The sequence below is a fragment of the Agelaius phoeniceus genome, chromosome 19 (genome assembly GCF_051311805.1).
Source record: "Agelaius phoeniceus isolate bAgePho1 chromosome 19, bAgePho1.hap1, whole genome shotgun sequence".
Classification (NCBI taxonomy): domain Eukaryota; kingdom Metazoa; phylum Chordata; class Aves; order Passeriformes; family Icteridae; genus Agelaius; species Agelaius phoeniceus.
The window spans coordinates 12693678-12720871 of record NC_135283.1 but is presented as its reverse complement, the minus strand read 5'-3'; the positions used below and the strand labels follow the sequence as shown (position 1 = coordinate 12720871).

The 27194-nt window shown below is 62.4% G+C and overlaps 3 protein-coding genes across 11 annotated transcripts in view; all 3 read right to left on the bottom strand.

The window, feature by feature from the left end:
• Positions 1-2715: 2715 nt before the first annotated feature.
• CEP131 (centrosomal protein 131) lies at positions 2716-15476 on the bottom strand. 4 transcript variants are annotated; one of them, XM_077188427.1, is made up of 27 exons: positions 15352-15476; positions 13830-14022; positions 12940-13025; positions 12061-12175; positions 11835-11953; positions 11617-11730; positions 11354-11521; positions 11061-11178; positions 9982-10098; positions 9173-9341; positions 8960-9060; positions 8664-8846; positions 8127-8318; positions 7874-8011; positions 7488-7613; positions 7293-7409; positions 6390-6419; positions 5887-5989; positions 5461-5662; positions 5127-5234; positions 4927-5044; positions 4713-4787; positions 4487-4629; positions 4029-4206; positions 3798-3940; positions 3090-3150; positions 2716-2991 (listed from the first exon to the last, which is right to left on the bottom strand). In XM_077188427.1, exons 2-27 carry the CDS (start codon positions 13998-14000, stop codon positions 2923-2925), a joined length of 3264 nt encoding a protein of 1087 aa, XP_077044542.1. In that variant the 5' UTR covers positions 14001-14022; positions 15352-15476; the 3' UTR covers positions 2716-2922. The 4 variants fall into 4 exon arrangements, with proteins under 4 accessions (XP_077044542.1, XP_077044543.1, XP_077044544.1 ...); XM_077188428.1 differs by having other exon boundaries at positions 8127-8321; positions 8960-9039; XM_077188429.1 differs by lacking the exon at positions 6390-6419 and having other exon boundaries at positions 8127-8321.
• Positions 15477-16273: 797 nt separating this feature from the next.
• Positions 16274-20224, bottom strand: TEPSIN (TEPSIN adaptor related protein complex 4 accessory protein). 3 transcript variants are annotated; one of them, XM_077188431.1, is made up of 13 exons: positions 20107-20224; positions 19821-19893; positions 19501-19592; positions 19314-19407; positions 19115-19182; positions 18935-19013; positions 18754-18825; positions 18375-18575; positions 18120-18291; positions 17752-17868; positions 17559-17637; positions 17348-17482; positions 16274-17087 (listed from the first exon to the last, which is right to left on the bottom strand). In XM_077188431.1, the coding sequence occupies exons 1-13, from the start codon at positions 20146-20148 to the stop codon at positions 16635-16637; spliced, it is 1677 nt and encodes a 558-aa protein (XP_077044546.1). In that variant the 5' UTR covers positions 20149-20224; the 3' UTR covers positions 16274-16634. The 3 variants fall into 3 exon arrangements, with proteins under 3 accessions (XP_077044546.1, XP_077044547.1, XP_077044548.1); XM_077188432.1 differs by having other exon boundaries at positions 17752-17865; XM_077188433.1 differs by lacking the exons at positions 19501-19592; positions 19821-19893; positions 20107-20224 and having other exon boundaries at positions 18375-18639; positions 19314-19385.
• Positions 20225-21078: 854 nt separating this feature from the next.
• SLC38A10 (solute carrier family 38 member 10) overlaps positions 21079-27194 on the bottom strand; it is a 30213-nt gene continuing 24097 nt past the window's right edge. For all 4 annotated transcript variants that reach the window (XM_054644998.2, XM_054645000.2, XM_054645001.2 and 1 more), the window contains 5 exons: positions 26354-26524; positions 25591-26052; positions 24972-25055; positions 24190-24369; positions 21079-23862 (listed from right to left, as the gene is read on the bottom strand). In XM_054644998.2, the coding sequence (XP_054500973.2) occupies positions 22754-23862; positions 24190-24369; positions 24972-25055; positions 25591-26052; positions 26354-26524 (2006 nt within the window). In that variant the 3' untranslated portion in view covers positions 21079-22753. The remainder of the gene's footprint in view (positions 23863-24189; positions 24370-24971; positions 25056-25590; positions 26053-26353; positions 26525-27194) is intronic.

The window sequence follows — 27194 nt, the reverse complement described above, 5'->3', positions numbered from 1 at the left end:
TATTTAAAGCCAAATTTTGCGTACACGATTAATTTTTTACAAGCCTTCAAGCCTGCACAGAACAGCACCACGCTGCACATGTCACGTTGCCACAAATAGATACAGGCCTGGAAAAATTACCGGCTGCTGGGAGAATAAACACGTTGGAGCCAGTTTCTCCCTTCTCCCCTGCCTCCACATTTCTCTGCTCTGGAGCAGCTCTGTCCCACAGGACCCTCCAGTCCCTCTGCCAGGGTTATCAGGCTGATGCCCCATCACCCATTTTGGAGACCCCCAGTGGGGTGCAGCTCATGGGCACCCCATTACTCTCATTGTCCCCCCCACTGGCTCCCTGGTCCTTTCTGGATGTGCAGATGGCCTTGACCCCACATGTGGGACACCCTGAGCTCCTCCATGAGCCTTCCTGGGCCTCAGAGCAGCTGAACAAAGGTGGCACTGACCTGGTACTCACACTCACCTGGTGCAGAGGCATTTGGAGTCTCTCGGAGCTTTGGTGCCATTGGTGCCCTCTGGACCAGCCATGGTCCCGTGGGAGTGGGTGGCCACTTGCCCCTGGGGTGGTTTTCAGGGCCAGCCCCATTCCCTGTGTGGCTGAGCTGGCACTGGCTGAGTCACAGCCAGGTGGGATGGGAGTGGGCAGCTGTGCTGAGCCCACACCGGGCACCCACACTGGGCACCCACACTGGGCACCCACCCACCCACATTGGGCGCCCAGCAGGCCCAGCCACCCCAGCACACTCAGCTGGTCCCAGAGTGGGTAGGACAATGATGAGCTGAGGCCTCCCTGGCACTGGGAACAGGCAGGGGGGCTTTGGTGAGTGGGAGGGGATAGATTCACCCGATGCTGTGTTGGGGGTGGCAGCCCTGGTGCCCGGTGTCCCTTCCCTCCTGTGTCTGGGAGAGGGTGGGATGGGGAGGAAAATGAGGATTCAGGGGATGGAATTGAGGATGAGATGGGAAAGAAGACAAGGACAGAGGTGGACTGGGGATGACACTGGGATAGGGATGGGTGAGAAAGGAGTGTGTGCCTGCCCAGCCCTGCTGTGCCACCCTGCTCTCCTTGGGAAGACCAGGAATCCCCAGCTCAGCTGGGGCACCAAGCACAGCAGCCCCATGCCCCATACCCTCCTTGCCACCCCCGCAGCCCCATTTGACACAGTTGGGAAGAGGATTGAGCTCTCATGGCCACCCAAACCCACCACCTGCCCTGTGCCCCCTGCCACTTGTCCTGCCTCCCACCAGATTTCCAACGTGGTTGTAAAAGGGAAAAACCCACAGGAGAACGAGGCCCACAGCCTCAGGGAGCGCCTCAGGTGCAGCCCCGAGAGTCGGGGCTGTGGCAGCGCTGGTCCAGCCCCGGCAGAGGCACAGGGAGGCACCGCTCCCCTGCCATCCCCGCCCGGTCAGGGCAGCGCCGCTGCCGCCGCCCCAATTAGCAGGGGAGATTACAGATCCTTCCCGAGGGGAGATTACCCTGCTCGGATCCTGCCACTCGCTCCGGCTTCCCGGCTGATTTGTCTGGGGCCGCAGCTAATCCCCTCCCGGGCAGACACCAGATTGAGCCGCGATTGCCGCGCTCGGCTGCCAAAAGGCCCCGGCGCTGCTCCTGGGCTCCCTCCCGGCCACCGGGATCCGCTCCCCGCCTGATCCCGGGGCACGGGGGGCTCCTCCTTCGCCGGGAGGCTTTGGCAGAGCCCGCAGCGTGGCTGAGTGGCTCGGCAGGGACAGGGACGGGGACAGGGACACGCTGGTGCCACGCGGCCGCCGGTCCCGCGGGAGCCCCGGGGTGCGGGCGGGAGGCACGGGCAGCCAGCCGGTGAAAATCCGCATCCCCGTTATGCAACGGCGCTGATTTATTCATGCCTGAACCGGGCACTGGCCTAGAAATTAGCCCGGGCGATGCCGGGGAGGAGCCGGGAAGGTGCCGGGAGCCCCGGGAGCGGCGGGAGCGGGGCCGGGCACACCCCGGGGACCATGGGTGGGTGTTCACCCCACAGCAGCGATGCCGCACCAGAGCCACAGCGCTGGGCACAGGCACAGGAGCCCCTGGCCGGGCTGTGAGTGGGCTGAGCCCCCTTCTCCCACTGCCGATTCCCGGAGCCGCTGACTCGGGCTGGGCAGGGCCGGGGTCGGAAGCGGCGCTCAGGAAACTCCTTGGAAAAGAAACAAGAGCGGAACAAGCGCCGTGCCCGGCCTTTCCCGGCACACTGGGATGAGCTGTCCAGCCTGGCACAGCGGGGAGAGGGGAACAGAGACCGGCACGGCCACGGCTCCGCTGGGCAGGACCCAGGCTCCCCCTGCGTCCCTGCCCCGGCGCACGGAGCAGCCATGGGCAGCAGGACGGATGGGAAACACCAGGGACTGCTGAGAAAACATCTGCCGGCCCGGGGGAGGGACCAGAGCGGCTGCACACCCCGGCCGAGAGGAAACAGATGCCACCGGCCCAGCCCAGGCATTTCCCGTCCCTGTCAGGGGGTGTTGAGGAATCTGCAGGTGGCAGAGGCTGTGGGATCACATCCTGCCCTGGCTCTGCCTCCCTGCATCCTACTGGATATTTCAGTATAGAACAGGACCCAAGGCATAGATCGGGGTGCTGGGCACCCTCAGAGCAAAGGGAGGGATGCAGGAATGGGGTTGGGAAGGTGGGAGTGGACACAGACCTCGTGGAAGAGCCACTCATGCCCTGGCACTGACATGCACAAGTATAGAAACAGCTGTAGAAACCAGCAGAGATTTATTATCAGAACAAAACTCCCAAGCATCTAAAGGCCACCAAGTGTCCCAGCATAGCCAGGGCATTGGGACCAGGCTGTGGAGAAGAGGGGAGGAAGGAGGGGAGGAAGGAGGGGAGGAAGGAGGGGAGGAAGGAGGGGAGGGCCCGAGCCCGGCCCAGCCCCGCTCGCCGCCCGCAGGATGTCGCTGTCACTCGGCTGCCAGCTCCCGCTGCCGCTGCAGCAGCGATTCCAGCAGGCTGGCTCTCTGCACGGCCGCCTGCCACAGGGGACAGCACAGGGCACAGCACGGGGCACAGGGAGCTCGCCGTGCCCGCCCAGCTACAGCCAGGCCAGGGCCAGGGAGCCCTCGCTCACCTCGTACTGCTTCCGCAGGCTGCTCATGCTCTCCTCCTTCCTCAGCACCGCTGCCTTCACCCTGACATGGACATGGGGGGCTGAGCACCCCCGTGCCAAACACGGGGCTGGCCCTGCCCCAAGGGGGATTGCAGCCCTGGGAGCTCAGCCCCTCTCCCCCAGCCACAGCTGGGCTCCAGGTGCCATCACACACTGCAGCACCTTTATTCCATTGGTGGGTGCTGTGTAGTGTGGACTGATTTGTCTACAGGAAGAAAGGCACATTAGCTTCCCAAGATTTAATTATCACAGCATTTTGAGGATGTCCCAGCTGCCCTCAGCCCCTGTGGCTGTGCCCTGACCCTGGGCTCTGCCCCTCTGGAGAAGACCACATGGCTGCAGTCACAGGTATCATGTGCGAGCCACGGAGAGCCCCCAGGAGGTGACAGTGATCCTGGCCAGGGCTCCTGACAGGGAGGAATGCACACAGAGCTGTGCTCCACTGGCCTCTCCTGGCACTCATGTCCTGCATGCAGGCACAGGAGCAGCCCTGGGGACACGATGGCACAGAGCAGGCCAGCAGTGACAAGGGACAGGATTCAGGGGGGCTGAGCAGCAGTCAGTTCAGACAACTGACTTCTGCCTGGTTTGCCTGGACAGGGCCAGAAACTTGGGAAATGTTCCCAAGGATGCAGCACTGAGCTCCTGCACCCCACCTGAGCTCCTCACCTCCTGTGCACCTCCTCCAGCTCCTGGTCCTTCTCCCTCACCAGCCTGTCCAGCTCCAGGTGCTGCCGGGCCCTCAGCTCCGCCATCTCTGCCTTCAGCCGCGCGTTCTCCTCCTCCATCCCCACCAGCCTGTCCGCAAATTCCTGACACATCCCCTCAGTCAGGCCTCCGTGCCCTGGGACAGCTGCTCCCACACCTCCAGGCAGGGCCCTGGCTGTGCTCCTGGCTCACCTTGCGCATCTCCTCCAGCTCCTGCTCCTTGTGCTTCAGCAGCCCCTGCAGCCGGGTGCTCTCCCCCTCCAGCTCGGCCAGCCGCCCCTTGAGCTCGTTGCAGCGCTCCTGCAGCTTCCTCTCCGAGTGCTCCAGCTCCTGCAGCTCCACCTCGTACTTGTCCCGGATCCTCTTGATCCTGTGGGCAGGAAGGACAGGCAGCCTGGCTCATCCTGCTGCTGCCTGGCTCATCCCAGCCCCACTCCTGCTGCAGGAGGGATCGGGACACAGCAAGGGCAGAGCTGCCCCACAAGAGATCTGGGGCTGTTTCCTCAGGTGAGGGGTAAACTTTGCTCTTGTGAGCTGCTCCTTCCTGCACTAACACTGCTCCAGAGCTCACTGGAGAGATGTCCAGGGGACAGGGAAAAGGGACCAGCCTCTGGAGGACCTGGGACCTCCCTCCTCCCTTTCCCCCTCACCTGCTCTCCGCTGCCCTCTCGCACTCCTCCTTGGCCAAGGACGTGTCAGCCTCCAGGCGCTGGATCACCAGCTCGATCTCTTTGTCCCTCTCCTTCCTCATCTCCTCCCGCAGCTCCCGCTCCCGGGACAGCAGCCAGGCTTCCTGCAATGGAGACAGCAAACGTGGCTTCAAATTCCTCTTAGAGCCCATGGGTGGCACCTCTGGAGGACAGTTCTTGTCACTACCTCCTTCTTCATGTAGTTGGCCTCCCAGGCCTGCTTCTCCAGCTCCAGCTGGTCCTTCAGCACCTTCAGTTCTGCCTGTGAGGAGAAGAGAAAACAACAGCTCAGTCCTGGGACCCTCCTGTGCTCGCTGGGAGCAGCTGCTGGGGCTGCCCCTATGGGGTCCAAGGCTTGGTGGTGCCAGCACCCAAAGGGCTGGAGGTGAGGGGAACCAGACCTGGTGCCGCCTCTCCTGCTCCTCCTTCTCCTTGGCGTACTCGTCCCGCAGTGCCCGCGTGAGGGCGGAGCTGTTGGCCTCCAGCTGCCGCCGCAGCTCCTCTGCCTCTGCTCGCTGCCTGCACAGACACAGCTCCCAGCATCCACACCAGCCCCTCTGCCCACAGAAATCCGGCCCAGGGCTGCCCCCAGCCTGCCCACCTGGCTGCCTGCTGGCTCAGCCGCTCCTTCTCCTCGGCCACCTCGGCATAGAGGCGGCGCCGCTGCAGCTCCAGTGCCTGCTCCTCCTGCTCCAGCTGCTGCTCACACCTGTGGGACACACACACACACTGCAGGGATGTTCCTTTGAGCACTCGGCCTCTCCATGACGCCAGAGGATGCTCTCAGCTCAGCAGCACCGCCCACCCGAGGCCAGTGGAAAGAAAAGGGCTGCTCCCCATGGAGCTGCAAACACTGGGGTCCCACAGCAGCCTGGTGCTGGACAGCACCCCAGACGTGAGAGCCCCAAGGCAGTGCTGAGCCCGGGGTGTCTCACCTCTGGCGGGCCCGCTCCCGCTCCCGCTGGCTCTGCTCCTCCTTCTCCCTCTCCAGCAGCCCCCGCAGCTCCTGCGCCTGCCGCCCGTAGCGCAGCGCCGCCCGCTCGTCCGACTGCAGCAGCTCGGCCTCGTGCAGCAGCTTCAGCTGCCGGATGTCCTCACGGTGCTTGGCCAGCAGCTTCTGGATCTCCGGCTCCAGCCCTGGGACAGGGGGAAGAATGGGCACGGCTCAGCCTGGATCCCGCCCGGTACCCTCAGCCAGCTCAAAGGGGCTGCCAGGAACAGGGGATGAGCACAGACGGGGCATCTGCTCCACCAAAACCAGGGAGCAAACACTGCCCACACCAAGCTGCTCTTCCCAATCTCTCCTGCACCACCCCTGCACTGCCCTGGCTCCAGCTGCTGCTGAGAGAACCTGCCCGTACCTTTCACGGTGATTTCTTTGATCTTTTTGGTTTTCTCCTCAATCCACTTCTCCCGCCGGACTTTCTCAGTTGCGCTCATGAGCTCCTTCAGTTTCTTAATCTCCTGTTTGGAAGCAAATGGGAAAACCTCAGAGAAGCTGGGAGAGAAAAGCCCTGGGAGCCAGGCTGTTGGGAAGGAAGCTGTGGAGCTGCACAGCCCTGGCCAGGTGTGTTCTTCCAGCTCAGAGAAGTGGCCACACACTCTCCCAGTGCCTTCTCCTCCATCCCCTTGGGAAAGTGCTGACTGCCAAGACATGAGAGCACCAGCGGAGAGGGGAACTGGGGGCTGCCGAGGGTCCCTGCATGCAGGGCAGCCCATCTGTCCCTGTGTGATGGTGCTTTCCTCTCCAGCCTTCCCTCTCCTGCCATGGAAAACCCTCTGGCAGGGGCTGGAGCAGGGCCAGAGCAGGCCAGGGCACGAGAGCAGAGGGCAAGGCACAAAAGAGAGCAAAGACCACATTTACCTCACAAAAGGGGCCCAAAGTGCGCCAGACCTGGGGAGAAAGAAAGGAGGGGATGGAGAGAGAAGGGGAATGGTGGGAGAGAGGCAAATCCACAGAGCCGTGTCTGTGGGAGCCACAGGTGGGGCAGAGCTGGGCAGGAGTCCATGGGACAAGGGGAGACAGCACAAGGGACAAGGACAGGGACAAGCCAAGGACTGGCCAGGAGGAGCCTGTGTGCTTGGAGCCTGCTCCAGAGACCAAGGGACCCCCACGGTCTGGCCAGGCATGAGCTCAGCTCCAGAGTCAAGGACAAGCAGGGACTGGCATGGCAGAGCAGGGATGAGCCCAGTGGTGCTGCCCTCCTGCCAGGCCTGGCACAGGGCAAGCTGAGCTGTCTCCATCTGCAGGAGAAGCAAAATTTCTCCATGGCATTGGGTTTGTGCCAGCACTGCACCCTGGGCACCGCCAGCCTGGGACAGCTCTGCCTTCAGCGGGATCATGGAATCACAGAATGGTTTGGGTTGGAAGGGACCTTAAAGCTCATCCAGTTCCAACCCCTGCCATGGGCAGAGAAACCTTCCACTATCCTAGGCTGCTCCAAGTCCTGTCCAACCTGGCCTTGGACACTTCCAGGGATGGAGCAACCTGTGCCAGGTGTGTGGGAAGGGCTCTCCAAGCAGAGCCTGGGAGCTTACACTGTCCCTTGGTCAGTGCCATGCTCCTGGCCCTGGGCAGCAGAGGACAGGAGCCTTGTGGGGAGCCAGGACAAAGCTCTGTGGTGACAGGAACCTTCTGTGCATAGGAAAGAGCTCCTTGGAGTGTCCAGGTCCCACCAAGGTGGCAGAGACTGTCCTGCTCCAGGCAGAGGCCCCATTTGAGCAAAATCAGCACACTTATGTCCCCCCATCTTCCCTGTCCCCTCACCAGTTCGTGCTGCTCCTGCATCTGGTTGATCTTCTGGCCATACTTGTGGTCCACTTGTTTCAGCTCTGCCACCACGGCCTCACACTTCTCACTCAGCACCTTCTTGTCATCGAGGAGCTGGGCAGGGCGAGGAGCCAGCATCAGGCAGGTGCAGCCACCTCAGCCTCTGCCTTCAGGAGCTGGGATGAGGGTTACCTGGTCAATGAAGGCCAGGTGCCTCTGGATAGCTGCCTCATACTGCTCCCTCTGCAGCCTGAGCTGCTGGCTGAGCTCCTTCTCGGTCTGTTTGACGTGGCGGTCGGTCAGCTCCCGCTGCTGGGTCTGTGGGGTCAAACAGGTCAGACACCACATGAAAATCACCATCAGGCCAGGAAAATGAGGGACAGGGCTAAAGCAAAGCCCTGGTGCTCATATCTCCCACCCCTGTCAGCAGGAACACCCAGCACCCCAGGACAGAGAAGGGAGCTCAGCCCAGGTCCCAGCCAGATGATCTTTAAGGTCCCCTCCAACCCAAACAATCCCATGATTCTGTAAAATCAAGAACAGAAGAACCCCAAGAACCACATGTGAGGCTGACACACCAGAGCAGTCTGCAGCAGGCTGATGGCTCTCTTCTTCTCCTCCACTTCCAGCTTCAGCCTCATCATGGAGCTTGTCACCTCCGTGGCAACCGCTGACACCTGCTCCACGTGAGCCAGCTCCTCTTCCAACAGGAAGCTCTGCCACAGCAGAGAAAATAATGATGAGAAGGTGGTGGAACCACCTGGAATGAGGACAGGGAGATGGGGGATGATTCCCATCAGGAATGGATTCCCACACCATGGATGGACTCACCTCCCGCTGCGTGGCTGAGGCAGCTGACCTGGGCCTCTCCTGCTCTGACTTCTCCATCTCATCCAGGAAACTGATGATGCTTTGGAGCTTGGCCTCTGAGAGCAGAGCCCCGTCCTCAGGGACCCCTGGAGGGTGGTTCAGCTTCCCAAACTTCTCCAAGTTATCAGCAGTCAGGGAGTTGGAGCTGGGCTCCTGCTGGGAATTCACCGTGGTGAATGAGCACCCAGGGGAAGGTTTGGGAGAAGAGGTGCTGGCTTGTCTCCATCACTGGAGCCCAGTAACCAGCCTGATCCCTCTGGGCTAAACCCTGTCCCACCACCAGCCTTTGCCTGGCTTGCTGTTCCTTGCAAACATCCAAGCCCTCAATGCACCAAACAATCCCTCTAGCACCTCCACACTCCTCCATCTCCTCCTCCAAATTCCTCCATCACCCACTCCAAGCTCCTCCACCACCTTCCCTGGCAGTGCCCAGCTGTTTCTCATCAGGCAGCCAGCACTGCCCAAGGATGGGCACAGCAGCCTCATCCCCCAGCTCACCCTGTCCATCCAGGCATATCTGTCCTTCCTGAGGAGCTTGGGTGGGGGCAGCAGCTCTGGCTCCTCCTCCAGCAGCCGGAGCGTGTCCAGCAGCTCGTTGAGTGTGACCTTGGATGGAGCCCTGCTGCCAGCAGCCACTGCTGTCTCCAGGTCCTCATTACCCGTCTCCCTGGAGCTCACATCCTAAGGGAGAAGATGAGAGAGTTTTCTGCTCTCCCCAGAAGCCAGCAAAGGCCTGATGTTGCCCTGGCACAGCAGCTGCTGCCAGGGTCCCCAGGAGACACAGCCAGACCCACCTGCAGTTTGTCCTCTGCCCTGGGGTCCTGCAAGGGCACGGAGCCAAGAGCTCCCAGGCTGCTTCCTTCCAGCTCCGAGGCTGCTGAGGGGGAATTGGCCTCTGCAGGAACCAGGCTGCTCTCAGGTACTGGCCCCAGGCAGCCCCTGGGAAGCAGCTCCTCAGAGCAAACCCCTCATTCCCAAAGCTTTGGGGACACTCCACAGGGACTCACCGGTGTTGTTGGCTTTGGTGAGGCTGCTGGCTGGGCTGGCATTCCTGGCTGAAGCAGGTTTAGCACCAGGCTTCTTCTTGGGCACCCTCCTGCTCTCCTTCACCAGTACCTGCTCCTCTGCCGAGCGCTTCGTCTCCGAGGCCTTCTGGGCCCTTTTCTGCTGCAGCTCCTGCGGGGACAGAGGAGCCATGGATGTCCTGAAGCCTTGGGAAGGCACAAGCCTGTGTTTGCAAGGCTGTGGCAGGGTTTTTGTATCCTCCAGCTGCTCACTGATGTGTCTCCCCCAACCCCCTCCCCTGATGGAACACGTTTCCAATTAGGGCAAAGAAAATTTGGGGTTTAAAACATCCCCAGCTTTGCTGCCAACTCCTGCAGCCTGTGCCAACCCCATCTGCACCACCAGCTGCAAGAGCAGGGTGACAATGACGTGTTGCTTCCTGCCAAGGGACATGGAGTGGTACTCAGCCCTCCCAGAGGGACCCTGCTCCTGAGGAGGGTCCCAGGGCACACACATCCTCGGCCATTCCATGGAGCCTGGAGTGTCCCTGTCTCAACGTGGTCACCATTTTCCTGAGAACCACACAGAAAGCAGCACTGTCTTCCCAAGCTCAGAATGAGCTGCCAAGGCTTGGCAGGAGCACAGCAGGAAACTGCTCCATGGCACCTCCATCTCCGGAGGGAGCACTCCACTCCCAAGGCTGGCTCTGCTCCTGCCCCATGCCAAGGCTCTGGAGATGCAGAGAGGCCTCTGGCTGCCTCGCTGGATGATGCCAGCAAAGGGTGTCACACAGGGCTGGCCCTGGCCCTACCTGGATGGCAGCGTGCCGGGCCAGGCGCGCCTTCTCCTCTCGGATCTTCCGGCGCTCCTCCTCCTTCCTCTCCTGCAAATCCAGGATATTCCCCTCCTCCATCCGCTGCTGCCTTTCCTTCCAGAGAGAAGGGTCAAAAATGTTACTGAGAGTTCTCCAGCACCCGCCACTGAGAAGTGTGAGGGGCACCCACACCTGGGTGCCCCCACATCCAGGCCTTCCATCCTCTCCTCAGCAGCGTGCCTGGAGCTCTGGGCTTTGTGGTTTTCAAATCCCTAACCCCAGGTGTAACCCTAACCCTAACCCTAGGCAGCAAATGCAGACTAGGGCTCAGGCTGTTTGCAAGGAAAAAGCTGTGGAGGAAGGCATGTTGGGGCAGCTTTGTGCTCCCCTTGGCATGCCTCGTGCCTGGAGCTCTGGGCTTTGTGGTTTTTCCATCCTCTCCTCCCTCAGCACAGCTCCACTTTGGAGCAGCTCATTTTCTTCAGATCCTCAATGCAATTATTAATATTATTATTACTATTATTATTATTATTATATCATCATCTGGGTCTGCTACCACCAAGGAGACAAGGCTTAAAAATAGACTCACACGCAAGAGCAACAGAGCTTTTCATTACTGGGATAAATAATTGAACACAAGGAAACACAAATAGCCGTGAAACCTCGTCACTCTCACAGGCAGCTCCTTAGGGATTCATTAAGATGAGCTGAGATGGGGCATCCCTTCTCTGGCCACCAGTGTGGCCCAGACAGTGCCAATTCAGGGAGACTTGTGCTGCTACTGCCAGGATCTAATGCTCCCAGTCACAGGGCTGGGGGACCTGGAGCCGTGTGGTGCTGAGCCTCAGCTCCTGCTAGAATCCAGCCCAGGCTAATCCCTGGACACAGCCAGCACAGCTCTGAGGGAACAGGACCCTCCCCAGCTCTCTGGACCATGGAGGGGCTGGTTGGATGCAAAGCCAGAGCCCCTTCGACTCTCACAGCCCAGGTCTGGGGATTAAAGGGACCCCAAGTCAGTGGCCAGTGGGCCATGGGTGTTGGGTGGTCTGGGCTACAGAGCAGGGGACAGGACCAACCTCCCTCTTGGCAGCCATCAGGCGTCCCAGAGCCGCAGCTGCCGTCCTGTGCCGCTGTGAGTGGCGCCGGTACCAGCGCTGGATGGTGACAGCAGCCATGTTCACCTGCTGGATGAACCTGTGGGGACAGCCAGGGAGGGTCAGCACAGCCCCAGGTGCGGCAGAGCACAGCACTGGCACCTGCAGGTGCACTAAGAGTGGCCTTTCCCCAGTGTGAAATGCCACAGGAGAAGAACGAGCTCCCCTGGAGCTCCTCACAGCTCCTGGCACCGTCCTCCTGCTCCTTCCCTCACCTCTCAGCCTCCTCCTCGGTCACCTTCCTCCTCCGGGGAACGCTGCTGCTGCTGCTGCTGTTGTTGTTGTTGTGGGTCATGATGTTATTGCTGGAGAAATTCTTCTGAGACTTCACGAGGCTGCTGCTGCCTTCCCCGTCCTCGTTCGAGGCCGCTTTGACAACATTGCTGGGACAGAAGATGAAGCCACTCAGCCCCGTCCTGTGCCACACATAGCCCCAGGGCCAGCCCAGCTGCAGAGCCAGGACACCCCCCACACTCACTTGAGGGAACTGGGAGCCTGGTTGGAGCTCTTGGGAGCAGGGCCCTTCTCAGCAGTGGAGTAGTTGTTGTGCACCATGGTGGTGACGCAGTTGCCCATTGCGCCCTTGTTGCTCCTTGTGTGGGGAGACCAGGAGTGTCAGAAACAGCAGCTTCCCCTCTCCAGGTGTTCTCTCCATGCAGTTGCACCCACTCTCCCCCTCAGGACCCTCTGTCCTACCTGTTGTTGGCAGTGAAGTTGGCAGCCAGGAGCACTGTGGCTTCCTTCCTCCTCATGCCCGTGGGTGGCTCGAGGCTGTGGGAGCCAGAGGGGCCTGGGAACACTCGGGGCTGGTCATCCTGCCATGGAGTCAGCAGGCATAAGGACACCAAACCCACCTCCTCAAACACCACCAGGAGCACAGAGCCAGCCTGGCCCACCCACTCCCAGAGCCTGCCATCCTCACCAAGATATTCCATGTGGTTTTCTTTTCTGGGGAGGTTTTGCTCAGAGCTGCCAGTTTCTTCCTTCCTATTGGGTCACCCTCAAAGAAGGCCAGGAAGTCTCCTGTCTGCTCCGAGCTTCATCCACACCCAGGGAAGGCAGGGAGGAGAGAACAGAGGTAACTGTGGGACAACTCTCAGCCACAGGACATACTCTGGTTATGTAGAGCACTTGGAAACTCCAGTATGACATGGGAGAAAGGGGCTGGAGAATCGTTACATGGCCACAAAATCCACCAATGATTCCTTTTTACACAGAGCTTTGGGTTCCAGGGTGGTGTGTGGTGATAGGGATGGCACACACCAACAGGAGAATGGAAAATCCCAACTCAGAGGGCACTGGGAACAGAGAACTTTTGTCTCCTCACACAGCCCAGTTATGGCCTGGAAGGTTCATGAGGGCTGTTGGAATCAAATGGAATGGTTTTTGTCACAGCTACAGACATACACTCTGTTTCCCCAAATAGAAATTCTTCCCTGTGATGGTGGAGAGGCCTTGGCACAGGTTGCCCACAGAACCTGGGCAATACTCTGACAGAGAAGTGTCCCAGGCCAGACTGAATGGGGCCTGGAGCAACCTGGTCCTGTGGAAGGTGATCCTGCATGGGACTTTAAGGTCAGGCCATTCTGTGATCCTAGGGAACCCTAAACAAGGAACCTTCTCTTCAAAAAAATAACCAAAGCGCCAGACGTGAACTCCTGAAGTGCACGACAGAGCTCAGGGTATTTTGGAAAGGCTCCTGTTCCCCCCCAGGACCAGGACCAGGACCAGGGAGGTTGGACACAGGGGTGGGGTGTCCCCCAGTGCCACCCAGAGGACAGAGGGACACATGGGGCTGTACCTGTGTGAGCTGTTCACCCGCTGGTTCACCTGGGTGGTGCTGTTGGACCTGCGCAGGTTGTTCATGGCCCGGGATCCTGCATCTTCCTGTGGAGAGCAGGGACAAATCCAGCGGGGACAAACCCAGCAGCCACGTTCAGGAGCAGCACAGACAGGCTCCCCACCCTCTCTGCCAGGGGGACAAGGAGTTCCCAGTCCCCCAGAGCTGCCAGGCTCCCCTTGAGGCAGTGGGCAATGCCACCTCTCTCGGGCACTGCTGAGCCAGCAGGAACACGTTCCTCAGCACAAGCTCCTGGGAGCAAGGGTGTGGGAATGCTGCCAAGGGATTACTCAGCACAGAGCTCAGGCTGGATCCTGACAGAGCCCAGCAAGCACCTGGGGCCCGCTCCCTCTGTGGAACTCAGGAGCCCCTGGTGTGGCAGGAACAGGGGGTGCTCCATGAGGGGGCAGGCTGGGCCTGACACCCCAGCAGGAGACACCGGGAAATTGGGAGTTTGCAGATGGAAATTGGCACAGGGGGCTGAAGGGCGAGGAAGGGAAAAGAGGGGAACTTGAAACTTGCTCTTCTGCACCCAGCAGGGAGCCATGAACAGCAATTGCCAAGGGCAGGACCAGAACAAAGCCAGGCTGGTGCTGGGGGAACCACGGTGAGAGGGACATGGCCATGCCTGGAGCCATCAGGAGGGGCAGGACAGGGGCTCCTGGGACAAGAGGGATGCAGCCATGCCTGGAGCCATCAGGAGGGGCAGGACAGGGGCTCATGGCCATGCCTGGAGCCATCAGGAGGGGCAGGGCAGGGGCTCATGGCCATGCCTGGAGCCATCAGGAGGGGCAGGACAGGGGCTCATGGCCATGCTTGGAGCCATCAGGAGGGGCAGGACAGGGGCTCACCGGGGCGTTCCTCTTGGCTTTGCCATCAGCAGCCACGGACACAGACCGTGCCATGAGCTTGGCAGGGGAGGCGCTGCCGGGGCGCCGCGACACCGGCGCCGGGAGCCCCATCAGGATCAGCTCTGCCACGTCAGAGCTCTGGACGGAGCAGCAGCTCCGGGTGCTCTTCATGCTGGAGCAGCAGGAAGGAGCCCTGGAAGCACAGCAGAGCACAGAGAGAGGGGAAGGCATGGAGCAGCCAGCCTGGAAGCAGGTGATCCAGCAAACACCGGCACTCAGAGCTGGAACTGCTCCCCAGCAGGACAAAACCTCCAAATTGCCACATGGCAAATAACCCATAGCACAGCCCTGGAGAGGCTCCAGGAGAGCTCCTCACTGCTTTCACCCAGCCCTATGGCTGCTGTCACATTTATGGGCCAGGATTCCAGCCAAGGACTAAAGGGAGGGAAAAGCCCTGCTCCCCATCCCAGGCTGCTTCACAGCACACAGCCACGGCTGCCAGAGGATCACAGGGGCCCACAAGGGCCCCATCTGTGCAGGCTGCAGGTCCAGCTCACCCCATACCCCACATGGGATGCTGAAGAACCCCCTGAGCAGCTCCCAAGGGAGGCTCCCCCTGCCAAGAGTTCCTTCAGAAGTGTTTGTGCCCTCTCAGGGGGCACAGGAAGATCTGGGCTCCCTCTCAGCTCGGGGCAGCACATTCCCACCTTTTCCCCTCTGCATCCTCCCAGCCCCAGTGCTGATCCAGGAAAAGACCAGACTACTTTATCTCTTTACATTTATTACCCGCACTGTCCCTAAACCCTCTCCCTTGGCAGCCCTGGCCTCTCCTCTCAGGGCTCCACCACAGCCCTTGGCAGTGCCTCGGGCTCCACAGCCTGGGAAAACAAATGGCTCTCATGGAAACCGCTGGGCTCAGGCAGGAAAACAGGCTCAGGAGCCCAGGCCAGCACAGCCCCCTGAGCCCCCAGCCCCCCAACCTCAGACTCCACAGCCCCCAAGCCCCCAAGCCCCCCAGCCCCCTTATGACCCAGAGGCAAGCCCTGAAGCTCCCAAATCCCTGAGCCCCTCAGGATCACCCAGGTCCCACATTTCCTCTAAGCTCCCAAAACCCAGACTCCCCAAATTCCCCACTCCCAGGGTGCAGGAACCCAGCCACAGGTCCAAGCCAAAGCTCCCAGCTCCTGGATGCCCCCAGGAGCTCCCAGGACACCCAAGCCCGGGTCCCCAGCCCCCCAAAGTCCCAGCCCCCCACCAAGAGCCGCAGGACCCCGAACCCCAAACCCTCCTGGATGGCCCCCATTGCCCAGACCCCTCCCCAGAACACCCAGCAAACCCAGCCCCACGCCCCCCACGAGCCCAGCCCACATCCCCAGGCCCTCATGACCAAGATCCCTCCAAGCCCCCCCAAATTCCCAATCCCCGCAGACCCCCGGCCCAGACCCCGAGCCCTCCAACCCCTCCCAAACCCCAAACCCCCAGCCCCCGACCCCTCACCACCACGGAAACGGGCCCCACGCACCCACATGCGGGTGAGACCCCCGCGGCCCGGGGGCGATGCCGAGAGCGGGGCCCGGGCCCTGCCCCGCTGCCCCTGGAGCTCCCTTGGCGCCCCTGGACCCCCCTCAGCCGCCATTAAACGCCCCCATCCCCTCACCTACGGCCGCGCTCCGGACACAGCCATTGGGCGGGGCTGCCGGCCAGCAGCCAATGGGAAGGGAGGAGAGGGCGGATGAAGAGACGCGATTGGCTAAGGCGGAGGGAGGGGGCGGGAATAAGGAGGGATAGATGGGGAGGCGTGGCTGTGCCGGGGGCGGGACTTAGCGGGAATTAACCAATGAGACGAGAGAATTTACATGGGCGCGGCTTTGAGGGCGGGGAAATGGGCAGGGCTTAACCCACGTGGGCGGGGCCCCCATGGGGTTTTTTGGGGAAAAATGGGGATTTTTGGGGGGAAAATCGAGATTTTGGGGACCTGAGAGGGGGACTGGGGCTACAGGGGCGCTGTGAGGAATATGGGGGAGTCATAGTGCTATGGGGGGCAGGTTATTGTTATTGATACTAAGAAATACAGAGGAAGGTTAATTGAAAGTGTATCTATGATAAGTGATTTGGATAATGTAGGGATATATGGCTTAATTATTTAATTAAAAAAATGTAAAATATCAAGATAAAAAGAAACCAGTGCCAGGTTGGGGGGGGGTACTATGGGGCAGGGGGGCTCATGGGATTATTGGGGGCCATGGTAAAAAGTGGGGTTATTAGGGGAGGAAGGGGGGGAACCATGGGGCTGCTAGGGGGGCTGTAAGCATGGGGGAGAGCAGAGCAGCAGGGGGAAGCTGTGGGGATGCTGGGGGGCCATGGGGCTGTAGGAAAATGTGGGGCTGGGGGCCAGGAGGAGCCACGGGCCAGGCTCCGTCAGTGGCGCAGGAAGAAGTCACACGTTCCCAGGCCCGAGTGTGGTTTATTGGTGGGTCCCGGCCCCATGGGGATGGCACCTGCCCCCACCTCACCCCCACAGAGCCCAGCCTGCAGCTGGGGACCATCCAAGCGCACCCGTGGCCATGCTGGGGTCCCCAAAGCACCCCCAGCTCAGTGCCAGCGTGTCCCACACCCCTGTCCAGCTCCGAGGAGCGAGGGGCCGTGCCCCTCTGCCTGTCCCGGAACACACGAGGGACATTGTCACCTTGTCACCTGATGGAAGCCCTGTGGCCATCTCAGCCCATGTCCCCCGAGGCACCAGGACAGCGCAGGCCCCGCAGGGAGGGGGGCAGAGCCCCCGCAGCCCCCGGGGCCCCACAGCAGCTACATGTTGAGGAAGGCAAAGGCTGATGGCTGCAGGGTGCTGTCCGTGTCCTTCTCCCGGTCCGTGTCCCCGTCCTGGGGCCGGGATGGCGTCCCTGGCTCCACTGGTGGCGAGTGTGGCCGGAGCACCGTGCTGGGACGGGCCACCAGCTCCATGCCAGCAAACAGGGACAGGCTGGGGGCCGCCGTGTCCCCTGCCAGCCTGCTGCCCCCGTCCTGCTGGCAGGGACAGGCTGGCACCGCGGCCCCAGGGGGCTCTGATGCCAGCCCTGGCTCCTCAGCAGGGGCTGCAGGGGGCACAGGGCTCGGGGCTGGGCTCAGGGGGGTCAGGAAGCTCTCAGAAGCCACGGCTGGGATGTCCATGAGCAGGTCCCCAGCTGAGGGGGCTGAGGGTGGGCGTGGGGCCCTCGGGGAGGGCTGGGCCCGGCACAGGGCCTCGAACTGTCGCAGCATCTGGGACAGGGGTGGGCACAGTGAGAGCAGCATCAGCAAAGGGGATCAGCCTGGCACCTTCTCCCAGCCACAGGGACTGTCCCCCTGTCCCCTCCTGAGGAGCAGAGGGAGCATCACCCAGCCCTGGGAAAGGCAGCTAAACCACCCCTCTGGCACATACACAGAGCCATTCCCAAGGGCTGTGTGTCCCCAAGGGCTGTCGCACCTGTGCCAGGAGCTCCCACCCAAGGGACTGGGCACAGGGATGTCCCCAGAGTCACCTTTGTTGCTCGGTTGGCCACAGGCCCAGGGCTGCCTTGGCTGAGGTGCTGCAGGCGCTGCTGGGTCACAGCAAAAATCTGCTCTGGGGACAGCAGGTCGGAGCAGCCGAGGGCAGAGATGGCACACATGGACCTCTGTGGGGAAGGGGAGCTGAGCCTGGCAGTCCCCCAGACACCCCCCAGCCCTCCAAGGGGAGCCCCCTGTGCTCACCATGCGGACGCTGTCACTGGGATCCTCCAGTGCCCGGCCCAGTAGCTCCAGCACCACCTCACAGTTCAGGAGCCCACACCTGCCCAGGGATGGGGGCCACAGTCACCTGCAGCCCCTTCCCAACCCAGAGTCCAGGCCTGGGCAGCCAGCGAAGGGAGCCCAGCCCCAGGGAGCACCCGCCTCTGCCACTTACTCCTTGAGGAAGTGCTGAGCTTCCTCCCTGGTGAGGAAGACCCTGGCCCCGTGCGTCAGTCCCGACACCAGGCTCAGCTCCCTCCGGCAGTCACCCGGGCTGTCAGCATCCACCCTGCTGGGGACACAGCTCGTGAGGACAGGGGCCACCTGCCTGCTCCTCCTGGGGTCCCTGCACAGTCCCTGGCACGCAGGGACCCCCAACCCGAGCAGCTCTGCCCACCTACAGCTGGCAGGACAAACACGCCAGGCTGAACACAGCCAGCAGAGCCGGGGCACTCTGGATCAGGGCTGTGGAAAAGGAGGGGAGGGTCCCTGGGGATGCAGCTGGGACAGCCCCAGGGCAGGGCAGCCCCCTGCCCCTCTCACCTGTCAGCCCCATGGCTCAGCTCCCGGCTGGCCCCGGAGCGGCTGTCGCTGCCGGATTTGCTGCCCGAGTCGGAGGCGCGGCTGCGCTCGTGGCCCTGCGAGGATTCCCGGGAGCTGTGCCCGCTCTCTGCCTCCTCCCAGCCACCCCCGGCCTGCCCCGGCTGGTGGCTCACTGCAGGGACAGCGCTGCTCAGCTGGGGTCCCCAAACCCCTCAGAACAGCTGGGGACCCCCCAGACTCCCCCACAGGACCCACCTCGGGACGCACGCGGTGCAGGAGGGGTCGGGGGCGGCGGGGCCGGGCTGCTGGCAGGGGATGGAGCTCGGACGGGCTCGTAGGTGTCCTCGGGGAGGTCCCCACGGGGTCGCCGGGGTCCCCCCGGAGCCGGGAGCACGGCCTGGGCCACGGCCTCGGCTGCCCGTTGGAGGCTGCTCAGCAGGGCCTCTCCTGTGGAAGCTGCAGAGGCTGGGATGCTGGGGGAGCCCAGCCCCATGGGATCACCCCAGCACCCAGCTCCAGCCTGGGAAAGGGGCGTGAGGAAACTCTGGGAGCTCAGAGAACACAGAGTGACCCTCATGGTCCTCCCCCAGTTCCCAGCGGGAAAGGACCCAGCGAGGGCCCAGCCAGGACTCACCAGAGCCACTCTTGTCACTGCTGAAGCCGAATCCCTGCAGGGAGCCACAGGGGCTGGGGCTGGAGCCCATCCCTGGGGAGGCACAGGGAATGTCAGGGGGGGCACAGGCACTCAGAGCTCCCCTCTCCTGCTGTGTCCCTGTCCCCCTGAGCGAGGGCCTGGCCCAGGGGGCTGTGCTCACCGGCAGGGGCCGGGGGCCGGGTGGGCAGAGCCAGGGGCTGTGGCAGTGGGGCATCCGAGAACAGAATGCTGGCCAGGTCCTGTGGGATTGGGAGACACAGAGAGAGAGAGAGGAATGCTGGCAGTGCTGGGAACCCCAGGGTTCCCAAGCAAGGAGCTGCCCTGCCCCTGCAGCACCCACCTGTGCGGCCGCCCGCACCTTCTGGTTCAAGCTGTTGCCGTGGAGGGGGTCTGGGGGCCCGGAGAACACTGCAGACACACAGAGGGGAGGGTGGGGGACGCTCCCAGGTGGGGTAGGACCCTGCTCCTGGCACAGCAGGAGCCCTTCCGGGGTCTCAGCCCCCCATTGCTGCTCTGCTCTGTCCCCCCCAGGCTGTTACCCGCAGCCTCCCGGATGAAGCTGGCGTTCCTCTTCAGCTGCAGCACAAACTGGGGCGAGCCCTGCGAGCAGGTGTGCAGCAGGATCTTCAGCACCTGCCTCGGGGGACAAGGACAAGTCACAGCTGCCCTCCCTTGAGCAGGGGGGGGTCCATCCCATCACCCCCAGTGCCCCCAGCACGGACCCACCTTCAACTTGACGTGGCAGGAGCTGCTCTGCAGCCGTGTGAGCAGATGCTCCAGCAGGCACTGGCTGCTCCCGGGGGACTCGTGGGAGATCTCTAGGGACGGGTTATGGATCCAGCCGGGACCGGAGGGCAGCAGCAGCCCCCGAGTGCCAGGAATTCAGCCCCCCCCCACAGGGTCCCAGCCAGGGCCCACAGCCCCACGGCTGCCCCCAGCCAGCCCCGCAGGCCTCCAAAGCCCACCACAGCCTGGAGCAGGCCCGGGGAGCTCCCCCTGCCCCGGGATCCCCCCAGCCCGGTGCCCCCCGGCTCCCCGAAGGATACTGGCGATCTCTTCGAACAGGTACCCGGGGCACGGGGTATCGTCGTCGGCCGTGCCCCGCAGCAACACCGGCAGCTAGAGGAGGAGAGGCGGCGTGAGAGGAGGCGAACTCGCCCCGTTCCCCGGTGCTGGGCACTGGACCGAGGCCCCGGGGTGGGCCCGGCCCGGTCAGGGCGGAGTGAGGCCGCTGAAGAAGCGAGTGGGGGGGGTGCAGCGATGACGTGGCGGGTGAGCAGTGACGTCACGCCCCGGCAGCCCCCCCGCACCCCCAAAAGCCCCGGTCCGTACCCGGCTCAGGAAACTCAGCCGGTCCCGCAGCGGCGCCGCCATGACACTGCCGGCACCGGCCCTGCCCGGTCCCTCGGCGGCGTCAGGGAACCGCCTCCCGAAAGTTGCTTTTCACCAATGAGAGGGCAAAGCTCTGCCGCTCAACCAATCATCGGTGAGATAGGGCGGGGCTCTAGGCGGAAGAACCTCATGATGTTGACGCCTGAAGGAGGCGGGAAGTAAACAACCGGCATTTCCACCAATCAGAGCTGCCCGCGCCGACTGACCAAACAAAGGAGAGCGCGGGGTGTGACGAGCGGGGCCGGCGGCCAATCGCGGCCGCCCGGGCATGGCGGCGCCCGTGCCCGTGCGGTGAGGCGATGTCGGGGCGCGGAGTGTGGCTGCGGGCGCGGGCGCGGCTGCGGCGTTTCCCGGCGGCGCTGGCGGCCTGCGGGGACCAGGTGGGGCGGGTGGGGGCGCACCGGGGGCGGCTCCGGGGCCGGGCACGGGGAGCGGCTCCGGGGCCGGGGGTGGCACACGGGGGTGGCTCCGGGCCCGGCGGTTCCGGTGGCCCCCGCTCCCGTCCCGTGTGATTCCCGCAGGCCGCGGCCTACGGGCGGTGCGTGGCGGCGGCTGCGGCGGGACCGGCGGAGCTGCGGCGGGACGCGTGCTTGGAGGAGTTCCAGGCGCTGCGGGAGTGCTTCGCCCGCGCGGTACGGACCTGTCCCGGTCCCCGTCCCCGTCCCCGGTGCTGGCGGAGGGCGGCGGCCTCGGCCCGTCCTGACCGCGGCTCTTTGCAGGCAAAGGCGACGCCCAAGTGACCCTGGAGCCGCTCGTGGGGAATGAGACCCTCAAACCACCGGTTTGTCCTCAAATGACGGAGCCGCCCCCGGTCCCGGAGCTGCCCTCCCGCTCTCCGGCCCGGAGGAGGGGCAGTCCCGGGCTGGGTGAAGGTCACAGATCTATTTTTATTTATTAAAAGAAGAATTCAAATCAGAATGCTTCAGCTTATTTTATTGATGGGCTCAGCCCGCACTCCGGGCTCTCCGTGCCAGCGTCCCACCCTCCCCGGGGGAGCCGATCCCGGCGGGACGGGGCAGCTCCAGCCCAGCTCGGGGTGCCCACGGCATTCCCAGGAGCAGGAATGTCAGGAGCATCTTTGGTCCCTTCTGTTCACACAGAGAACAACAAACAGGCGGCTGTGCCCCCGCGGGGCCGGAGCCGGCAGCACAGGGCACAAGGAGCCGACCCGGCTCCCTGGCATCGCAGGAAGGCTGGATGTGCCACAGCCCGGATCCCTGGCCCCGGGGCAGCCCTGGAGCTTCAGAGCCCGTCCCCGCCTCCCGGCCGTGCTGCTTGTGCTTGACGACAGCGTTAATGGAGAAGCTCGTTGGGTTTGGGGGTTTAAGGCCACAGTGTTCCGGGGGGTCTTCCCAAAGGACTCCCCAGGTGGCTTCCCTGTCACTCTGGGCTGTGACACCCCGGGAGCACCAGGCAGGGACAGTCCCACCCCGTCCCAGCTCTGCAGGGTCCCACTGGACACAGACTCGAGGTCGCCAAGGACATTTGGAGGTCGGGATATAAAAGCCACCACAGTGATGAGGTCTGAGGGCTCCAGGCTGGGAATTCTCAGCCGGTCTAGGGAGAGCTTTGGGACTGAATTCTGTACATTCGCAGGTCAGGATGTAAAAACACAAAACCCAAAAAAACCCAAGGGATGAATCATTGGGAGCCTGAAACAACAGAGAGCTCTTGGGGAAGCTCCTCCCTTCTTCACTCACCAAACAAATTCCCAGAGGTGGAGCAGGGACCTGTCTGGATGCAGAACAGGGCGGGGGGAGGCTGGGAAGAGCACAGGGAACACAGGCAGAGGAAGGTGGAGCCCCTGGATCCACCTGGCCCTGCCATGCTTTCTCCCAAACCACTCACCTCTGGCAGGAGAATCAAGCTGGGTTGGGAAGGGTCGGGGGGAAGTTGAGCTTCTTAATGCACTTTTGAGAGGGGAAGTGGAGCTGGAGAGCACAGAGAGGAGGAGCACCAGGGAGGGCAGCGGGGGCAGAGCTCTGTGTGGTCCCAGTGTGTGGCCAAGGAACCCCATCCCTGGGAGAGAGGCAGCACAACAGGAGTTGTGCCCAGTTAAGGCAGCGTTTCTACTAAATGAGGTTCCTAAACCACCACTGTGGCCCAGACAAATGAGGCTCTGCTCCCGATCCAGCACTGGAGCACTGGCTCTGCTGGTCCTCAGCTCAAGGCTTCTCTGGGGTAAAGCCCTTCCCGAGGTGTGGATGGATCCCAGGTCCCCTCGGCACAGCCGGGGCCATGGAGCCCCTTCCTGGTTCTGAGAGGAGCTGGGAGATGGTTGGAGAAGGCAATTTGATGTGAATGAGATGCTGGAAAAGCTCCTTGGAGCAGCGGCCTGGCAGGGAGCCGAGGTGCATGGCAGCTCTGGAAGGCAGGGGACAGCAGGAATGTCACTTCCAGTGCCACCATCTCCTTGGCCACCCGCAGGCACACACTGGGGGCGCTGCTGGAAGCCCCCAGGGTGGTGCTCAGGGATCCAAGGAGATCCTGTGGATCCGAGCACTGCATCCAGCAAAGCGCTGCTGGCTCAGATCTCTCCACGCCCGGTGAGGCCGAGCCTTCCCTGTGGAGCAGGGGCACAGCCCTGTCACGGGCTCCTGTCCTGTGTCACCTGCTGGATGTGGCGGCTGCGCACCAGGTGCTGCGCGCCCTCGGCCACCTGGCTCAGCCGCGCCTCCAGCGCGCTCCGCAGGTCGTTCACCTTCACGTCGGGGAGGGGGTTCAGGCCGATCAGGACCCCCCCTGCTCCTGCTGCAGCCTCCTCCCCGTCCTCCTCCTCATCCTCCTCCTGGTCGGGAGGCAGCAGGTCCAGGTCCCGTCTCCTGCGCCGCAGGTCCAGGCCCCCCTGCAGCTTCAGCTCCCGGTTGGGTTTGACGTCGCGCTCGGGCTGCTGCGGATCCCTGGGGGCGGCTGCTCCGTCCTCAGATTTCCCTGCTGGAGCATCCTGAGGGGCACCGTTGGAGGGACCCCCACCCGCCCGGCCCTGCCGGCCCCCCGGCTCCTCCCCGGGATCCTCCTCCTTCCCGTGCCCGTGGCTGGGCGGGTCCCGCTGCCGCCCGCCCGCTCCCTCGGCCTGCGCTCCTCTCTGCCACTCCCTGTCCCGGGGGTGCTGCTCCCTCACTGCCACATTCCTGTTACTGGAAGAGTCCGGCACCACTGCCAGCTCCTTGGGCTCCACCTGACTCAGAGTTTTGGCTTTAAGGTCTGTTCCTGAGTCTCTTTCCAAACCCTTTCCTGCTACTCCCTGAACTTTGGCAGCCCCCGGCTGTTCTCTTTGGATGGGAGCTGTAGCTGCTTCCACGGCTTTCAGGAAATTCTTCTTCTGGTGGACATCTCTTCCAGCTTTGGCTTCACGTTCTCCTCCCAAATCCTCTGCCAAGGCCTTTTTCTCCAGGTGGTTTCTGGCTGCTGGAACACGCTGGGCATCCCCGTGGAGGGGATCCCGGTTCTCCACGGGATTCTTAACAGCTCTGTCATTCTCTTGCAGCGGCACCTTCCGCTCCTTGGGAGCAGCCACAGGAATGTCACGCCTCTGCCCAGCCTCCTCCAGCTTCCCCACCATGTCCCTGTGCTGCCTGGTGGAATCTGGGGGCTGCTGGCCCAGCTGCTCCTTCCCGGCCGTGTCTCCCTTGGCTCCGAGGCCCTCGTCCTCCCTGCTCCTGGAGAGGGGCAGGGCAGGCTCCGCCTGTGCTTCTGCTGCAGGACAAAACCCACATGGAGAAGGATTTCTCAGGACATTCCCTTCTCCTGCCACCACATCCTGTGAGACACGAGATGAGGCCGCACGGGAGGAAGAGCAGAGCTGTGGTTATCCCTACAGAAATGGCCGTGCAAGGGGACTTTGCCACGTGCCAAAGGAGCTCAGGAGGAAGAGCAGAGCTGTGGTTATCCCTACAGAAATGGCCGTGCAAGGGGACTTTGCCACGTGCCAAAGGAGCTCAGATCTCTCCCAGTTTGATTTTAGAGCTGCTCTGAGCCATGAGCACTCTCTGGAGGGCTCCTGCTCCCTGGCCACGTCCTTACCTGGCTTTGGCTTCTCCTCTGCCCCCTCCTCCTGCCGCTGCTGGTGGATCTCCTTGTGCTGCTCCTCGATCACTGCCAGCAGCTTTGCCTGCTGGTCCAGGAGCTGCTTGTGCTGCACCTGCTGCTCCTTGATCACCTGCAACAGCACGTTGTGGTCCAGCAGTTTTGCTGGCCCTGCTTCTGGAAAAGGGGAAAAAGACAAAGGAAGTAAAACCCCTGTGACCCTCAGAAATCATGTCAGCTCTGGATGGGCTGCAAGCGCTCTCCTTGGCAGGAAGATCTGACTCCACAAACCCTGCCAGGAGAGTGAGAAGGAAGCTGGAAGAGGATGGGATGAGAATAAGGGACCTGCACACAAGTCCAAGCTCAGGCTCCAAGCCCCCCTTGCCAGGCAGAGGTTGGAGGGAGGAGCTCAGCCTGAGGAAGGGTTTTGCAGCTCCAGCTCTGATGCCCCAGGGACAGAGCAGCCGGGGCCTTGGCGGGAAGGAGCTTTTCCCTGTGACGTGTTCAGGTGTCCCCATGTGCCCCTGCCCACACCCCTCCCGCTGTCCTGCCAGAGCAGTCTCACTCCTGTCTCCTTCTTCCCAGGGCTCCAACACCAGGGAGCAGCCAGGCCCAGGTGCCAGCATGACTCAGGTCCCTGAGTGGCCCTGCCAGGTGTGCCAGAGATGGGACAGGCACCACCTGATGCAGGGGCTGTGGCCTCAAGACACCATCCTCCCACAGAGAGGGATCTGAGGAGATCCAGACCCACCCCACACACCCTGAGGACACACACTCACCCCCTGCCTTCTCCTGTTTCTCCTCAGTGTTCTGGTTCTCCAGCAGTTCTGCTCTCTCTGGGAGGGGCAGCTCCTGCTTCTCACCTGCAAAGGAAAGGACCACAGAGCTTTGCTGTCAGTGCAGATGTTCCCTAAAACGCCTCCACGCTGTCCCGGCACCGTTCGCATCCAACGTGCCGGCTGCGAGGGAAGTAATAAACCCAATATTTAACAATCCCGTGCCTGGTGGCAGCGAGCCAGCACTAACTACCTCGGCCAATTAACATGCAAGAACAGCTCTAACTGGCTTTTAGACGGGCACTTGGCAATGTGTTCCCTGTCAAGATCTCCCGGCTCCGTGTCCCCGGTGATTTGGGAGCCGTGCAGGAACAGCACGGCACCTGACATTTTGGCGGGTAGCGAACAACTGTTTGACAGCTCTTGCAGTAGCTGTCAAAGCCACCAGATTCCTCCCTTCCCGCAGCAGCTGCCGGAGGGGCTGTGCTCACTCACGTGCTCCACTCGTGGAGTTCAAAGGAAGCACCAGGATGGAGATGGGAATGACCAAATTGTCCCGACTCCGGGGGCACTACAGGCCCAGAAGAGCTCGCTCAGTTGAGCTGCTGTGAAAGGAGCTTACCAGGGTCTGCTTCCTTCTCCACGGGCTTTGCAGCCTCCTCTGCTTTCCTGGGGAGCTGGAGCTGTGACCTGTCCCTCTCAGCAGCCTCGGCAGTGTCACCATCAAGCACGGCCGCCTGTGCCTTGGCTTCGAGCTTGGCTTCCCCTGCCTCCAGCTCCTTGTAGGGCGGCCTTCCTCCCTGCTGCAGTGCTGCCTCCGGGACCTTCTCCAGATTTGGGACAGGCCCACCAGTCCCTCCCCGCTGCTGGTTCTCGGCAGCCACTTCCTTCCCTTGCTTTGGGCCCAGTGCCTCCTTCTGGGGCTTCAGCCTGGCTGGCTCCTCCAGCAGACGGTCCTTGGCTCCTCCAGGAGCCGCTTTATTCTCGCTGGATTCCTCCCGCTCCCGCCCCATGTCCACGACCACCTCGTCGTGTGGGACCGGGGGCTCGTGGCGATGGGCCTCCCCCACGGGCACAGCAATCCCTGGGGGACAGGCAGGGTCAGAGGCAGCAGGTTCCCAGTACACCCAGTACACCCAGCACATCCAGTACACCCAGCTCCATGCTGCCCTTGTCCAGCCCTGCCTTCTCTCCCTCATCTGGAGGCCACATTCCCAACAAGCCTCCAGAGCATCAAACACTAAATCACCTTCAATCCACCAACAGCACCACGGAGGTGCACTGAGGGGAGGGTAAGGAGAGGTCAGGATCTCTGTCTCAGGGTCCCACAACATACACACACCCCCAGCTCCCAGTCCAGCTCCCCTTCCCAGGATCACTTTTACCTTGATCGGGACGGTCCAGCTGCACTTTCTCTTCCACCTTTCCTCTCTCCTCCTCCCTCTTGGGCACCTGCACGGGCACCTTGATCTGTGGCTGCTCCATCTCCTCCTTCTCCTCAGGCACTTTGGGTTTATCACGGTCATCCTCGGGCTCCTCCACCACCGGGTTCTGCTCTGCAAACACAGGATGGGGACAGGGATGAGGTGTGGGAGCTGGGAATTGCTGTGTCTGTCCCAATCCCTTCACCCACCCAGCCCAGCTGCTGATTTCCCTCCAGCCTCAGCACGGTGGGGCTGGGGCAGATTTTGTTCTGGGGTGCCCTGGTTGTTTTCCCTGTTGTGGGTTTTTATGGAGCTGCTGGAAGGGAAGAGTGGCAGGGATGGAGCAGGGATGGAGAGGGGATAGAGCGGGGATGGAGCGGGGATGGAGATGGGATGGAGAGGGGATGGAAAGGGGACGGAGATGGGATGGAGAGGGGAAGGAGCGGGGATGGAGAGGAGATAAGCAGGGATGGAGATGGGATGGAGCATGGATGGAGCCAGATGGATAAGGGATAGACCGGGAATGGAGCACGGATGGAGCCGGCTGCTGCTGCGAGGCAGTGCCACCAGATGTCAGCATCCCCCCGGCTCCTGCCCCAGACCCTCGGCTCCGGGAGAGACCGAGCTGGAATCCAGACCCGGATCCCGCGGCACTGGAAGAGGCAGAGCTGCGATCCAGCCCCGAACCTCCCAACACCAGAACCCACCAGCCCAGCTCCCACCCCTCCGCTGCTGTTTGCTGTGAAACGTCTTAAAACCTCCTTTATAGTGATTTTTCCCCCATTTTAGTGCCTGAGTGTTC

Excerpts from the sequence above, each read along its gene's own strand:
- CEP131 (XM_077188427.1), bottom strand. The coding sequence starts at position 14,000 with ATGAAGAGCACCCGGAGCTGCTGCTCCGTCCAGAGCTCTGACGTGGCA. Across the intron at positions 8,847-8,959 it reads GGGCAGAGGACAAACTGCAG|GATGTGAGCTCCAGGGAGAC; the intron begins GTGGGTCTGGCT and ends CTTCTCCCTTAG. Across the intron at positions 4,207-4,486 it reads GAGAGGGCAGCGGAGAGCAG|GATCAAGAGGATCCGGGACA; the intron begins GTGAGGGGGAAA and ends TCCTGCCCACAG.
- TEPSIN (XM_077188431.1), bottom strand. The coding sequence starts at position 20,148 with ATGGCGGCGCCGCTGCGGGACCGGCTGAGTTTCCTGAGCCGG. Across the intron at positions 18,292-18,374 it reads TGCACCGCGTGCGTCCCGAG|TGAGCCACCAGCCGGGGCAG; the intron begins GTGGGTCCTGTG and ends CTGTCCCTGCAG. Across the intron at positions 17,638-17,751 it reads GCTCAGCACTTCCTCAAGGA|GTGTGGGCTCCTGAACTGTG; the intron begins GTAAGTGGCAGA and ends ATCCCTGGGCAG.